Source organism: Lynx canadensis, chromosome C1 (genome assembly GCF_007474595.2).
Source record: "Lynx canadensis isolate LIC74 chromosome C1, mLynCan4.pri.v2, whole genome shotgun sequence".
In the NCBI taxonomy this organism is placed as follows: Eukaryota; Metazoa; Chordata; class Mammalia; order Carnivora; family Felidae; genus Lynx; species Lynx canadensis.
In genome coordinates, this window is record NC_044310.1 from 32,941,327 (window position 1) to 32,958,535 (window position 17,209).

Genomic DNA, 17,209 nt, shown 5'->3' on the forward strand with positions numbered 1-17,209 from the left:
ATAAATCATATTGGGTTTTTTTTTTTTTTTGAAATGTTTATTTATCCTTGAGAGAGCACAAGCAGGGGAAAGACAGAGAGAGGGGGACAGAGGATCCTAAGCAGGCTCCGTGCTGACAGCATAGAGCCCGATGCGGGGCTCAAACTCATGAACCGCGAGATCATGACCTAAGCCGCAGTCAGATGCTCAACCGACTGATCCACCCAGGTGCCCCGATCATATTGTTAACATAAAATATTGGTGTGGTCCAAGGCCACAGGTATACAAAGATGTTATTATCGAGCAGGATATTCCAAGGCCTTAGAGAGCTAGTCAAGGAATGTGAAGGGTTTAGATACCTCAGTTCCACTGAGTAAACTCTACTGCCCAGCCTCCACGTCCTGATTCATAGAGAAGGAGATTGGCTGCACAGCTTTGCTTTAAAATCAAATGAGAAAAAAATAAATAAATAAATAAATAAGTAAAATCAAATGAGGTGTGTGAAAAGCCTGGAGCACAGGTTTTTAGTTAGCTGGTAGTTCCCTTCCGTCAGGGCTTCCCCCAGTTTAAGTATCAGAGGTAAGATCAGACAGTTGACATGTGCAAACTGCTCAGCACCGTAGGCCTGAATGACTGTGCCCTCAAGTGTCTACGGTACCCAGAGTGGATTTCTCATTCCTTAAACACTTTCTGTTTCAGTTAAAAAGGCATTACCCAAATGTCTAGGCATTCAGGGAAATCGGGGCTACAGAGACCATTAGAATAGTTTCTTCTTGTTTGGAGTAGTTGTGTTTTTTTGTTTTTTAAGCTATCAGGATGTAATTAACCACAAATAAAAATAAAGTGAAACGAAAGAAACCAAAAACTTGACATCGATTTAGACCAAAATTTTCTCTTACATAACAAGAAATCTGGAGGAAGGTGATTGTTGGGGTAGCTTTAGCTGCTCAGTAGTGTCGTGAAGGCCCAGGCTCTTTCCTTCCTTTCGCTCTGCCATGCTTGGTGGGTCAGCACCTTTGTCTTTAGGCTTGTCACATCATGGTTACAAGGTGGTGACTGTAGGGGCAGGTGGCGCAAGCTCAGCAGGAGGCCAGCCAGCGCAGAGAGGGCTGGTTTCTGAAGTTCCTGGAAGTGCCCAGCAAGCATACCTTTGTCACAGGTCCATCCCTGTAGCCACACACACACACACACACACACACACACACACACACACACATCTGGGACCCACCCACCTTTCTTGAGGTCAAGAGCTCTCTGTGGGCACCTAAATGAAATCTGGGTTTTGCCAGCAGGAGCGAAGAAAGGCTCTAGGTACACTTAGCCTGCCACAAGTAGTCTGTTTATGATGAAGTGGAAGTGGTGAGGGATCCCTCCCAAATATGCCCAGGGCTTTCTCTCAAGCTTTAGGTTGCATTAGAATCCCCAGAAGCGTTGCTAAAACACAGATCCACTCCCACAGTTTACTATTCTGCGGTTCAGGGAGAGAGCCCGAGGCTTTGCACCTTCGAACAAGTTCCCAGGCGATGTGGATGTTGCTGGTCACAATGCAGCTTGGGGAACACTGCTGTAGGCTGAGAAAACCTGGTTTAGGAACGTTAGCTACAGCAGTGCTTCTCAGTGAGCAGTGGTTTGCCTCCCAGGGCAAGGGAACATTTTGCAATGTCTGGAGACATTGGTACGACTGGCATCAAGTGGGTAGAGGCCAAGGATTCTACAAAGCACAGGATAGCCCTCCACAACAAAGACTTATCTGGCACACGATGCCAACGGGGCAAAGGTCAAGAAACCCTGGTGTGGAGTGATTTTCTGTTATCAGACCTAATAGGTTCAAAGTAAAACTTCTCCTCAATTTTTCATTAGAAGAAGCACTTTCTGAATAACAATGTTCTTACTTCGAAAGCACAGCCATTCTCAAAGAGGTTTGCCTAGTGGTGGCATTGAGGTATTAATCTGTTTTCTTGTTTGCTCGGGTTAGGTGTTACAGTAGCTTGAAATGATCATTTAGATTTTTGTTCTTTAAAAAAAACCCAACAGGTTTATTGATATAATCAATACACCGTATAGTTCACCCACTTAAAGTGTACAATTGAATGGCTTTTAGTTGTACATCCATCACCACAATCAATTTTAAAACATTTCACACCCCCAAAAGAAGCCTTTTAGCGGTTGTCCGCCATCCTCAGTTTCCCTCCCCACCCCTAGCCCTGGGCGACAAGAAATCCTCTATTTGCCTGTTCTGGACGTTACATATAAATGGAATAATATAATATGTGGTCGTTTGTGACTGACTCTTTTCACTCAGCATAATGCTTTCAAGGTTCATCCATGGTGTCACATGGATCAGTACCTCATTACTTTTTGAGGCAGATTCGTGTTCCATTGTGCAGATATCCCATATTTTATTTATCCATTCTTCAGGTGATGGTCTTTGGGTTGTTTCTACCTTTTGGCTATTGTGAATGGTGCTAGTATGAATATTCACATACAGGTTTTTGTGTGGACATATGTTTTCACTTCTCTTGGAGAAATACCTAGGAGTGGAATTGCTGGGTCATATGGCTCTATGTTTAACCATTTGAGCCAGGCTTTCTCCAAAGAGGCTGCCATTCCTACCAGCAGTGTTTGAGAGTTCCAATATCCCTACATCTTTGCTAGCACCTGCTATTATCTTTCTTTTTCATTTTAGCCATCCTAGTGGGTGTGAAGTAGTATCTCGTTGCGGCTTTGACTTGCGTTTCCTTAATGCCTAATGACGTTGAACGTCTTTTCATGTGCTTATTGGCGTTAAGTTCAACTTATGTCAGAATCAGAGTTAGAGTCTTGAGCAGAAACCTACAGAGAACTGGCCTGCAGAAGTTCAGACTTGGGGCAAGGATCGAGAGCAGACTCAGTTATCAGAGACTGAAGTGGGTTAAATCACTGTCCACAGGTATAGCCAAGAACTAGAAACTTAAATTAACAGCTGACTCCATGGAGCAGGATTCAGAATTAGATGTCAGGGGTCAGAAGTCAAGGAGTGTTTCCTGAGTTGGGGATGACTAAAGCTGGTGTTATTTAAGAGGTTATCCTTGGTCCATTCCCCTACTTGGGGGCAAGAAGTCCTGCAGGAGTGAGGCAGGACGAATATCTACATCTGGTGGCAGGCCTCGACAGAGCAAAAAGAGGACACCCGAGAGAGGCGCACACACACGAGGAGGCAACATAAACTTCCACAGTGCTCAGCTGGGCCTCTATTTAAATTTACTTTGGGGGCGCCTGGCTGGCTCAGTCAGTTGAGCGTCCAACTCTTGATTTCAGCTCAGATCATGATCTCATGGTTTGTGGGATCGAGCCCTGTATTGGGCTTCGTGCTGTTTGTGGAGCTTGGGATCTTCTGTCTCTCTGCCCCTCCCCTGTTCACACACACACACACACACACACACACACACACACACACACACTCTCTCTCTCTCTCTCTGTCTCTCTCTCTCTCTCTCAAAGAAACAAACTCAAAAAATAAACTAAAATAAAATAAGAATAAACTAATAAATAAGCAAACAAATAAATAAATAAATAGAAATTTACTTTTACAGAGACTTCAATGAGAAACATCACCACCACAAAGTCAAGCTTGGCCGAGTCAAGAACCTTTTACTTCAGGAAGTAGAGCTGCGAGAAAAGAGAATTGAGCATTTGGAAAATGAAGTCAGAATCCTGCAGCACCAAGTGGAAAAGGTGGGCAGAAGCGAAGAGCTCCCCAAGTTGTCGCTGCTCAACCCATTCGGGAGAGCGCGCTTGGGCTGCAATCCACCTGGTGGCCCCTTTGCAGCCCAGGTTTTCACTTCTTTGCACCTTCTTTTGATGTGAGTCATCCTTTAAGACCTTCCAGAAAGGATGTAAGACTCGTGGGGATGCTGAACCGAATCAGACGCTGAAAATAGCCCGCACTTCCAACTCAGGAGCAGTGTCTGGTCTTCTCTGACATACCCTTCCGAACCACACTCAGTAACTCATTCCTACTCCACGTTGCCCTCATCATGCCTCGAACTCCTGTCGGTCTTAAATGGCAGTGAAAATATGTGGCCCCTATTCCTTTAGCAATCCTTGTGGGGTGTCTCCAAGCCTTTTTCTAAATATCCGTGGTTTCTTTATCCCTGTCCCGTTGCCCCTGTGACTTACTGGTAAGCAAGAAGACAATGAGGCAGATGGCACGGTATTGACTGCAGAATGGTCTTGAGATCATCAAACGACACAAAGTCAAAATGGAGAGCGGCTGACGAGGCCAGTCATGCTTTCCCTTCTTGAGATTCCCTAGCCCATTTCAGAATTTTGAAAACTCTGTCCTCACTCCTAAAATACTCATAGCTATGCACGTGCCAAGGATTCCAGAAGAATTCATGCAATTTCAGTCATTCCACGGGCTGTTATGGGATGGTGAAGAATTCTAGACTACACACATGAGACATTTTTGGATTATAACAGATGGGTCACCAATGTTGGATTCTTAATTAAAAAAATCCTCCTGATACTCTACACTATAGTGAGGGAGAAAAATAAGCTGGATTTTGCAGTATCCTTTTATCTGGGCACTACATCGCCAAACTTTCAAAGACTCAGATCTAGGTTAGATTCACAACTAGGAAAGGTATGCAGAAGAAAGGAGCAATCCTGGCTCATGGGCCCACCAGAAATATTCTGCATTATCACTTTCTTGTACTGCCTGCCTTCCACTTCTAGTCTTACATGACAGAAACAGCCCCCCTCCTTTCAGCAGGCGTCTTCTCTTTCTCCCTGACTGTACCGGGTTAAATAACGTCCTCCACAAAGTCGTGTCTATCCAGAACCTCAGAGTGGGATCTGATTTGGAAATAAGGTCTTTGCAGGTGGGATTTGTTAAGATGAGGTCATAGTGGATTCGAGTTGGCCCTAAATCAAGGCCTGAAATCCAGTATGTCTGATGGCCCTATGAGAAGAACAGACACACATAGACACGTGCAGGGGAAGATGGATGATGGATGCAGCTCCATCAGGGAGCACCAGGGAGGGCTTGCCAACACCGGAAACTGAGAGAGAGGCGTGGAGCCCCCAGAAGGAACTAACTCACCCAACACCCCAATTTTAGATGTGTGGCCTCCAGGAATGTGAGAAAATCAGTTCCTCTTGTTTTAAGCCATCCAGTTTGTGGTTCTTTGCTACAGCAGTCCTGGAAACCTGACATATCTACCCAGAGAGTGGCAGGTCTCCAGGAAGTACACTGGAGGAGGCAAGTAAGCAGAGGCTAAGGAAGAGCAGTTGTCCCTTTTCTCACTGCCCTTGAAGGGGGGCTGTGGACTCTGGCCTTAAACAGACTTGGATGCAAAATCTAGCCCTGCCACTTAATAGTTCTGTGACCTTGCACAAGCCTCTGGGTATCCTTTCCTCATCTGTAAAATGGCATTGCTAGTACCCATCTCACAAGGCTTTTTGTGCAGTTAAAATATGAAATGCCCGTACCTGGCACATACAACTTTCCATAGATGTTACTTTCTTCTCTTTTGTGTGTAAGCTCTCCTAGAAACATGTTAACTGGTAGATGCACAGTTCACAAGAGAAATTGTTAATGGAGTAGGAAATAGCCTAGAGAAGACTGATGTGAGATCTTCTAATGCCACAGTGGTACAAACCTGGAGGTCCTGACTTTACTTAGTTTAGCGTCTGTGGATCAGAGCCATGAGCATAAAAAAGCTGGGCTCCCTTTCCAAGCACCAAATGTCCAGAAAGTAGTGCCACTTTTTTGGGCTTTGTTCCTTCAGCCTTCTCTTTATAGGGTGAGCCAACTGAGTCTCCTGACTATTGTAAACGTCCAAACCAGAGTTCTCCAAATATTTTATCCTTTTATTAGAGAATGTGTCCTGATTTTCTGGCTAAAAAAAAAAAAAAAAAAATAGGGTATTTCCAAAGGGCAGGGTGTCAGTAGCCTTCTCCCTCCAGTTTCCTTTCTAATCCAGTTGTAACCGTGGAGTATTATCTGTGGGATGGCTTCTTCTCAATCCTTACCAAAAATGTATTTAAATAAGAGTAGGCAAGATTACTGTTAGACATTGAAGGGTCCTGGATGCAGGACTTTAAAACCTGGAGTGGTTTGTTTCAGAACATAATGTAATATCCTTTCCTATAATTCTTAAATAATAGATGGAGTCTTTTCTGAATGATCTATATTAGTGTATTTCTTAAAAGTAAGAAAGAAAGTTGCCCCTCTTAACTCCATGATTCACACCTGCCAGCAGCTCAATATTCTTCTCCTACCCCAACTCACTCCCGCCATCAGCACGTGGGAACAAACACAGAAGGGTGAGGGCACTTAACACTGACAGTCATTAGTGACATGAGGAGGGCAATTCTACACTTTTGAGCTTCTAGAGTCCTTCCCAACAGTGACATTTATTAATATCTACTGACTCCTTCAGTATAAGAAGTTTAGTATTGTTTTCACAAGACACCCTCCTTTCTCACTTTAGCTATAGCTTCACTAGCTGTTGCTTTCAGGGAAAATTGTTGGTAGAAAATGAAACATGGTGTTAGGATGGAAGTCTCTTCTGCATGATCACTATACGGATATTCTCAGTAGCCAGCTTACCTGCTTGATTTGCCAAGCCAACTGAGATCCTGACACTGGTTGCCAAGTGAGGGGACTAAATGTCCATCTTCTTGCCTTTGCTTTAAGAAGACTATCACCACAATGCAGATGGAGATGTATTATGTGAAAAAATGTCAAACTGGAGCTTCAGGGAATTCAGTTGTACTTGTTAGTGATTTGATACCTATGGTATTAGAATAAATATGAGAAGCTTGGGAACTTATTGAAGTTGAGGTCTCAGATATTTTTAAATGTTAACCCAGAAGAATGATTAATTACTCAAAAAAAAAATACATGACAAAAAAATAACCGAAATAAACGGAAGAACTCTCTAGCTGACAATGTCAGCAAACAGGTGAAAAACAGACCAGGGGGCAGGAGAGGAAAAGTCAACAAGGGAAATTTGCTGTCAACTTTGTAATTCTTTCTCCTGCTGTGGTAACAAGGGGCTTTATTATCTCTAGGAGAAGGCATTCCAGGACAAGATCATTGCTCAAAATGATATACTGCTCCTAGAGAAAAGGAACCTTCTGGAAAAACTCACAGAGAAAGAAGAATTAATCAAGAGCAATAAAGGGGTAACATCATCAGTCCAGAACAAGTAGGTGCAGTCCTGACTGAGGAGCCAATGAACTCTATAAAGGTGTTCCTCCCTCCACAAAGAGATTGCTCCAGAGACTATCCCTTGAGTTTGCAGCCTATCTCATAACTGTTGCTCTGCTGTCTGCTGTTTCCAGTAGTTTATGCAAAAGTTGTGAAATTAAAGAGAAAAAGATCACGGAGGAGGCGGGTTGGCCATTTAAATTTTTTTTTTTAATGTTTATTTATTTTTGAGACAGAGACAGAGCATGAACGGGGGAGGGTCAGAGAGAGAGGGAGACATAGAATCCGAAGCAGGCTCCAGGCTCTGAGCTGTCAGCACAGAGCCCGACGCGGGGCTCGAACTCACAGACCGCGAGATCATGACCTGAGCCAAAGTCGGATGCTTAACCGACTGAGCCACCCAGGCACCCCGGGTTGGCCATTTAGATGGGCTCTCTCACATAGGCATTGCCTGACTGAGGGCCTAGCTATGCTTATTCTGGCCTGTCACTTTGTGTTTTAACACCCATTTGTATCATATGATACCTATGGAATCAAGAGAGATCGAGAGAGGAACAGGCTCATACTAGTGACTTAAATTCATTAAACCCATAGGATACCCAATGTATTAACTTGTAATGAGAAGTATCCACAGCAAAGATAAATTCACATATTAGCCAGCCCAAGCCCTCTCTCCTCGATAGGAAACTTCAATTATAATCAAAGTTTTCTTGGAGCACAGAATTAGGGCAAAGAGAGTGGGTTGAACTTAACAGATAGTGTCACCAATAATAACTGTAATGAGGGCACCAGGGTGGCTCAGTCCTTAAGCATCTGACTTTGGCTCAGGGCATGATCTCACAGTTCATGAGTTTGAGTCCCACACTGGGTGAACTTGAGCCCTGCTTCGGGGGAAACACAAGCCCTGGGTAAGCCCCGCTTCCCTCCACCCCCCACCTCTCTCTCTGCCCCCTTGCTCACTTGTGCCCTCTCTCTCTCTCAAAAACAAAACAAAACAAAACAAAACAAAACAAAACTATAATGATTAACATTTTTCAAGCACTCACTATGTGCTTGGCACTGTTCTAAACTCTCTCTCTCACCAATCCTCACACTAATCCCAGGAGGGAGACACTGGGATTAGACTTATTTCATGGGTGAGAAAGCTAAGGTCCAGAGAGGCTCAGGAACTCAGACAGCCTAGTCACTGACAGAGCAGTGTGTGAACCCCAGTAGCTTGGCCCTAGAGCCCACAGCACCACAGTCTGTGGGGAGATCTGTTCAGCAGATTGGAACTCTCCTTTCTGCTGTTGGGGGCACCTGCTTCTCTGGGCAGACCTGGAGAGTCTCTGATTATCTTTTACTATCTATGTCTCCCCTTTTATGTACTCTAAATAATCCATGGCCCTTCTCAATCTACATCATTGATTTTGACATTCCCAATGCAACTGACTTGTTAGCTGTGCCTTAATATTAATGATATTTCCATATTGTCCTCCTGAAGGCACACTCTGGCCATCTGGATTGGATTTGTATGTTTTCCTTAGAGTAAGTTTCTTCTACAGGATGCTGCTTTCTTTTACAGATGAGAAAAACTGAGGCTCAGATTTGGTTTTTGTCAAGGGTCACACAGCAAGCAAATGGTAGAACCAGAACTCAAACACAAAACACAAAAAAAATCTCTGATCAAAACTATGTTTTGATCATGTGTCCCACATAAACCATGGTCCTGGAAAATGAGCCTGGTATAGTGATTATACCAGGGCTTATATAACTTCTATAACTCGGGCTTAGAAGTCTGAAAGATCTGGATTGCATCTCAGCTCTCCGATTTTCTGGTTTTATGTTGCTTTTCTCTGAGCTTCAGTTTCCTCATATGTAAGATAGGCTCCATAACAACATCAATTTCATGGAGTTGTAAGGATGAATAAAATGAGCCAATACAGGGGCGCCTAGGTGGCTCAGTTGGTTAAGCGTCTGACTTCGGCTCAGGTCATGATCTCATGGTTCGTGGTTTCAAGTCCCACTTCGGGCTCTGTGCTGACAACTCAGAGCCTGGAGCCTGCTTCTGATTCTGTGTCTCCCTCTCTCTGCCCTTCCCCTGCTCATACTCTCTCTCTCTCTCTCTCTCTCTCTCTCTCAAAAATAAATTAAAAAAAAAAACATAAAAAAATTTAAAATAAAAAAAAATGAGCCAATATATGAACAGTTTTAAGTGTCTACTCTGTGGGTAGGTTATAGTGCCTAAGCGCATGGTAAGTACTTGGTAAATGGTTGCTGCTGCTGCTACCACTACTGCAGCTGTTACTACTATTACTACTACTACTGCTACTACCACTACTACCACCACTACTGCTGCTACTGCTACTACTACCACTACTACTGCTACTGTTATTGGTGCTACTGCTACTACTACTGCTGCTACTATTACTATTCCTGTTGCTGCTGCTGCTACTACAAAAGTAGAGGATGACTGTATGAGATCAGAACCAGATGCAGTCTGTGTAGCTACAATATTTGAAGGGATGCAGAGTCTCTTGTTTCAGTCCCACCCCTGAATAGGATCGTATCCTTTGTTAAGTTTCTCTGTTGCATACGGCATGTCTCTGTTCTCAATTTGTATTTAATGACTAGGTATAGGCCAGAAGCTTATTAATTTCGACTTCATCTTGGAACATGGTAGGAATTATTCTGCCAAAGTTGGTTCCAAAATCTGGGCAGTGGGCTAAGACCCAGAGCTAGTGGGAAGTGAGGACACAGTTTTGAGTTTTTGGTAATTAATAAATACTATGCATTATTATTATTTATAATAATACTATATTATGAGTTAGAAAGTAATAAATTGGTTAAAATACAGAAATTTTTAGTTATTCCTCTGATCTATCCCATTCTTAGAGTACTTCTCCTGGACAAAGAAAATAAGCATTTGCAGGAAACCAGTCTCTGGCTCAAACACCAGGTTGGCTTCTTAGAGAGTATCATAAGGAGCATCCAGATTCGCAGAGAAGAGGTAAGCTGGGTGCTGCTCTGAGGGCCTTCATATGAAGCCTGGTTGCTAAGACTATCGTGTTCTCTCTTCCCTTCATCTTCCTGTAGCTGTAGGCTGTACTTGGCCTCATGGTGGACTATGGCAAAGAGGCCCATGGGCTGCACCAGGGCAGCACACCCCGAGACTACTCTTGGCCAGCTTTGCTCTTCTTTGGGTCAGCTTTTATTAAATATCTCATCCTATGTGATCCCAAAGCAATTTGTGCATGCTTCATAGCTTCTTCCTTAACACTGTATCATCATTGCCTATTTTGCTTCTCTATCTCATCCACTTAGCAGTGAGACCCTGGAGGGCAAGGATTGTATCTCGTATGTCATTGTATCTATAGGCAGGTGCTCCATAAACATTTCAGAGTGAATGAATATTAGATATTTTCACAGATATGCCTCATTCTCAACAACCCTGTTTGCCATGGATTGTTTTAGCCCTGTCTGAGAAATGAGCATATCTGAGACTCCGAGTGGTAAATGAAGCTAGTCTGGTCTGGCAAGGAGTCAAGCCTAGGGAGAACATCAGAGTCAGAGAAAGAAAGAGAGTCAGAGTTCGAGAAATTATGTTACAAAAATCCAAACAGACAAGTGGCCAAGTCCAGGCAGATGTGGCAAAGAGTATAAGTTCAGAGAAGGTCCAGAGTCTAGCTGGTGAATGTGTCAGCAAGAGGGACTTCAAGGAGCAGAGTTGCATTCTGAATCCAGGAGAGAGGCTGCTTTCTTTCTCCCCTGGCTTATATCACCTCCTAGATGTTTCATCCCAGGATACTTTATGTAGCTCCTGCCTGTTGGGTACTATTGCTATGGGCATAAGACCCACATCTGGTTTGCTCTAGGAAAGGTGATTATTTCCAAGCTATATGAGTTGTCTTGTAGATTTTTTTTTCAAAAGCAGAACTTCCAGAGGTGCTTCCAGATTTCAGCTCAGGTCACGATCCCAGGGTTGTGGGATTGAGCCCCGTGTCAGGCACTGCATTGAGTGTGGAGCTTGCTTAAGATTCTCTCTCTCCCCCTCTGCCCCCTCCCCTGCTCACGCTGTTTCTCTCTCTCTCTAAAATAAAACAGGACCAAAAAAACTATTTTTTTTAAAAAAGGAGAACTGCCAGATTATATGGCTTAATTTCCAGTAGTTTATGTCTTTGCTTGAGCTACAACTATGCTCAACTGTCTAGTCATTCATGGGTGCCTGGCTGGCTCAATCAGAAGGGCATGTGGCTGTTGATCTCAGGGTCGTGAGTTTGAGCCCCACGTTGGGTACAGAGATTACTTAAATAAATACATATTTTTAAAAAATTGTCTAGTCATTCACTATTTTACTTATTCATTCAACAAACATTCATCAATTCCAGGAACTATGCTATGTCCTAGGAATATGAAGATAGACCCTGTTTCCAGAGGTCTTTAGTCTAGTAGAGAAGGGCAGAGACATACATGAATAAGCACTATAGTATTATATAGGTGGTGAGTTGGAGCCTTAATGGAGTATATACTAGAACAATAGCTTTGATATCCACAATAGTATCCTCAAACAAAATAAATGTGACATGGGTCAGGATTACACTACGTTGAGCTCAATGTTTCACATGTGACTAAAGTACCAACTTATAGCATCTTCATATCTGTTAAACAACCCCAAAATTGTTTTTAAATTTAGAATCTTAAGGATCTTCCAATTCAGCCCCCTCATTTTATACAGGAGGGAGAGAAAACTCAACGAGGTTAAATGATATGCCTGAGTCACACAGCAACTGCTGACATTTCTCATATCTCTTGATTCTCGGTAATTGAGTATCATGCTAAAAACAGACCAGCATATAGATCCTGAGATCAGATATATCCTAGATCTCTTCCTTCCTTGCAATACCTCAGAAGCTAAAGTGGTGAGAACTTGACCTTTGGTGAGTGCTTACTATGTGCCTGTTATTGCACTAAGCATTTTATGTATATTATCTCATTTAATCTACGACGTAGATTCCCATTTTCACAGCTGAGGAAAACTGAGCTCTAGAGAGGTGAAGTGACATCATTGCCCAGGGCACATAACTAAGAAGTAGAAGAGCACGGACTGAAAACAACTCTCTTCGGTACTTTGTTCTTTGTTCTTAGCTGCTATCTCATTATACCCTAAGTCTACTGTTTCCCTTTCAAGGGTATTGGGGTAACTAGGGACCTAGCCTTGTAAGAGACCATATTGCTTCCTGCATTGTAATTCCATCTTTCTTCTCTTCTGGATTATAAATATACTCCATGAGAGCAGGATCTATGTCCATCATGTTACCCTCTGCATCCCAAGCACTTAGCACTTGAGTTACAGCAACAACTTAATGCAGTCTTTCCTCCTAATCTGTCCTGCCCATGCCTCTAGACTAATCTTCATGAAGCACTACCTGCTTTCATAGTACTTCATCTCATAGAGTTTCAGAGACTTCCTTTGTCTATGAGACAAAATTCATTCCTTCAGCAAATATTTATTAGACATATATAGGCATTATAATCCAATATAGAATATGGGCCTCATTCTGTTCCCTATATGGTCTAGATATGATGATGTATGAGATACAGTGTCTGCCCTCACAGAACTCAGCCCTAGTGAGAGTGACGCCAGATAGCTGGCAACTACCATACGTTGTGGCAAGTTCTATGATAGCAGTAGGCCCAGAATGCTGTGAAAGCAGAAAGAGCGATATCTAAACCTATCTGGGGTACTTAGGGAAGGCTTCCAGAGTTGTTGATGTCTAAGCCAGGAGAACTGAAGCCACGTAGGAAATACCTTTCTGACATCAAACAAGCCTGATCAAATGAACCAATCTATTTATGGTTTCCCCCAAAGCTCTGAGGTTTCCTCCCTCTGGATCTTGTATTTCCCTTACTTGGAAAGACACATCCTACTTTCCTTCTTCCATCTTCCTGGCTTTTGTGTTTTGAAGTCCTACTGTTCCATTAATCTATAGCCAAAGTATATTTACAAAATACGCTCTGAGCATATGACTCAAAACGATGCAATGGCTTCCCACAGTCTTCACAATAAAACCCAAATTTTCCAATGCAGTGTTTGTATCCTCCATGACCTTGCCTCTGTCATTCTTATCCATCTCATCGCATCTCATCCCTGGTTGGTTCCCCTCTCCACTCTGGGCTCCACATTGTCTGTGTCCCTGAATTCTATGGCATCAGCTTCAGGCTCTTCCAGGAAATCCCTCTCCCTCCACTGCCTTCTCCCACGCCTTTCTTCCCTCAGATTTTCTCTTGGCTTGTTCCAACTGTCTCTCAGAATGCAACCTAAATAGCTTCTTTTCCATAGAGCTTTTTCTGAATCTTCCCCTCCCAAAATCTTATCCTCCCCTCCCAAAATCTGGCTTTGTGCCCTTGATAGGTTTTCTCATTGCACCTTATGTGCCAAATCCCAGCTCAGCATTTTACTAGCTGTGTGAAAAAGGGAAACCTTGTTCACCTTCTAGTTCCCTCATCTGGGAAATGAAGTAATGACACTCAAAGGTGACTGTTCCACATAAAAATCTGCATATGAATATTTATAGCAGCATTATTCATAATAGCCAAGAGGTATAAACAAGCCAAATGTCCATCAACTGATGAATGGACACATAAAATGTGGTATATCCACACAACAGAATATCATTCAGCCATAAAAAGGAATGGCGTATTGATCCATCTTATAACACAGATGAGCTTTAAAGATATTATGTGAAATGAAAACAGCTGGTCACCAGAATAGGCAAATCTATAAACATAGAAGTAGATGAGTAGTTGCCTAGGGCTGAGGCATTGAGGTATAAGGGGGTATAGTTAAAGGGTATTAGGTTTATATTGGGAGCGATGAAAATGTTCTAAAATTGATTGTAATCATGGTTGTACAACCCTGTGAATATACTAAAAACAATTGAATTGTGTATTTTAAATGAGTGAATTATATAGTGTGTGAATTATATCTTCATAAAGCTATTGTAAGAATGAATGAATGAATGAATTTCAGAGATGGCAACTGGGGATAAAGTAGGATAATTAGAATAATGTACATAAATTACCCAATGTAATAGTTGGCAAATAGATGGCCTTCAATAAATATAGCTTCTTTCTCCCAGTACACATACATTCACTTGCTTCAAAATATATTGAATATTTACTGAGTTCCTCCCATTGTTAGGTATGTTCACGTTAATTTTCACAACCCTGGAAGATTAGGTATTGTTATTCTCTCATTTTAGATGTAGGAAACAAAACTCAGAGAGGTGACAAGACATATCAGAGTCTAATTAGTAGAGCCAGAATTCAAGCCTGGTCCTCTCAGTCTAGTAAAATTTTTCTTTTTTTTAACATTTATTCATTTTTTTTTTTTTTTTGAGAGACAGAGAGAGACAGAGCATGAGTAGGGGAGGGGCAGAGAGAGAGGGAGACATAGAATCCAAAGCCGGCTCCAGGCTCTGAGCTGTCAGCACAGAGCCCTACACAGGGCTCAAACTCACAGACTGTGAGATCATGACCTGAGCTGAAGTTGGACACTTAACTGACTGAGCCACCCAGGCGCCCCTAGTAAAATTTCTAATGCATTATAAATTTCTCTGAATGCTAGTTTTTTCCTCCTTATAAAAGCTTCTCATTTATTTCAACACAACCAAGAATTTCTTACAGGAACTAGTTGGCGTGCATCAAAGGTTAAACAGAGGTCCAAGTTTAGGGGAATCAATAAGCCTCCATAACTGTATGTAAAATTTGGTCTGTGTTGATTGGTTCCTGTGAGAAAGGGTATTTGGTTTGTTTGTTTTTAATTTTTTTAATGGTTATTTATTTTTGAGAGAGACAGAGACAGAATACGAGTGGGTTAGGGGCAGAGAGAGAGGGAGACACAGAATCCGAAGCAGGCTCCAGGCTCTGAGCTGTCAGAACAGAGCCCGACACGGGGCTCGAACTCACGAGCTGTGAGATCATGACCTGAGCCGAAGTCGGATGCCCAACCGACCAAGCCACCCAGACGCCCCAAGGGTATTTGGTTTTTAAAGTCATAGGATTTACCAAAACATAGATACTTTTTATCCATGATTTAAAGGGACATAAAATGTTTGCCAGAGTATTAAATAAAAACTTACCTGAAAGTAGAATGGACTGATTATATCAGCCAATATAAAGTAATTCATGTATAAAAATAGATATAAAAAGCTGGCTTACAATGAAAGCGCTAATACAAAAGTGTAAGATTTATAATGGCCAAATATTCTTCAGGTATTTAGGGATTACATTTTCTTCAGTTTTTTCGAGATGTAATTGACATATAACATTCATTGTATAAGTTAAAAGTATCCGGCATAATGATTTGATATATGTATACAATGCAAAATGATTATCGAATTAAGATTAGTTAACATCTATCACCTCACATAGTTTTTTTCCCTTGTGATGAGAACTTTTATAAGATCTACTCTCTCAGCAACTTTCAAATATACAGTACACTATTGTTGACTATAGTCTTCATGTTGTACATTACATCCCCAGAATTGATCTTATAACTGGAAGGTTGTACATTTTGACCATCTTCACCTAATTCCTCCAACCACTACACCCCCACCTCTGGCAACCACAAATCTGATCTCTGCTTCTAGGAATTTGGTTTTTGGTTTTTTTTTAGATTGTACATATATGTAAGATCATGAAGTATTTGTCTTTCTCTAATTAACTTATTTTACTTAGCATAATGCTCTCAAGGTCCATCCATGTCGTTGCAATTGGCAAGATTTCCTTCTTTTTTCATGGTTGAATAACATTCCGTGTGTGTGTGTGTGTGTGTGTGTGTGTGTGTGTGTGTGTGTGTGACATTTGCTTTACCCATTTATCTGTCCATGGTGTTGTAAATAACGCTGCTACAAACCTGGGGAGGGTGAAGATATCTTCAGACAGTGATTTCATTTTCTCCAGCTATCCAGAAGTAGAATTGCTGGATCATATGGTATTTCTATTTTTAATTTTTTGAGGAAACCCCATACTGTTTTCCATAGTGGCTGCACCAATGTACATGCCTGCCAACTATGCACAACTATCCTTTTCTCCACAACCTCACCAGCATTTGTTTTCTCTTGTCTTTTTTATGATAGCCATCCTAAGAGGTATGTAGTGAGGGGATTAAATCTTTAACCAAAAATGTATATAAAGTATAAGTTTTAGGATAGTATGGCCAATGGCTTATTATTATAATTTTAAATATTCATCCTTTCTTTTCTTTTAGGAGACAAAAATTAGTAACATCCCTGAATTTGAAGTATTTTATAAAATCTTGCCCCTTCCAAACTCCAGGTTAGTAAAGCCAAGACAATCAACTGCATGCTTGAGACTCATGTCTGCCTAACTCATCCTGAGTTGCTTGTCTTGAAGAAACATAGCATTTGGGGGTAATTTTCTTTTATATTTAGTATTTGAATCCTTTTCCAATTCCTTTTCTCTTTCCACTTTTTCACTCCTACACCTGACAGAATCTTGACTTAAGGTAGAAAGTAATCATAAACATAAGTTTACGCTAAATGTTATTTGGTTTCCTTTGTGCTTGACAGTTGTAAAAACTGAAATCCTATTGATGCCTTATCCCCATACCCCCAAAGTGCTACCAGGACATCCTGTTTTCACAAAGTTCTCACATGTGGCCATTCTTAGTTTTTCAGGAACAGGTTTGGTAGAGTCAGATGGAAGTCTTCAAGGGATTGAAGAAAATAAGTCAGAAGAAGCAATGCCAAACCCCAAGTCCTCCAAGTCTCTTTCATGTTCACAGAATTCTAAAGCTGGATATGTAAATGTGCCTTTTCTTAAAGAGACACATTGCATCGTAGAAGAAGACCAGAAGTCAGAACTATAACATCATTGGTGGCTAAACTAGGCTGATCAAAGCTGCTAACTTAAAGCTTGGGCATGAAGGTGGAACATGACATGGAGAACAGTTACCACAGATCCTCATGGGACATCAACCAGGAGCCTTCAGAATTGCTGATAAATTCATTAAACCAGTTGTAAAAATGG

At 41.8% G+C, this 17,209-nt stretch overlaps 1 protein-coding gene across 1 annotated transcript in view; it reads left to right on the forward strand.

The window, feature by feature from the left end:
• LOC115521692 (coiled-coil domain-containing protein 30) overlaps positions 1-17,208 on the forward strand; it is a 74,678-nt gene extending 57,470 nt beyond the window's left edge. The window contains exons 10-14 of the mRNA XM_032594270.1: positions 3,552-3,693; positions 7,039-7,175; positions 10,052-10,166; positions 16,428-16,495; positions 16,850-17,208. Coding sequence (XP_032450161.1) covers positions 3,552-3,693; positions 7,039-7,175; positions 10,052-10,166; positions 16,428-16,495; positions 16,850-17,048 — 661 coding nt within the window. The 3' untranslated portion in view covers positions 17,049-17,208. The remainder of the gene's footprint in view (positions 1-3,551; positions 3,694-7,038; positions 7,176-10,051; positions 10,167-16,427; positions 16,496-16,849) is intronic.
• The last annotated feature ends 1 nt before the right edge of the window (position 17,209 follows it).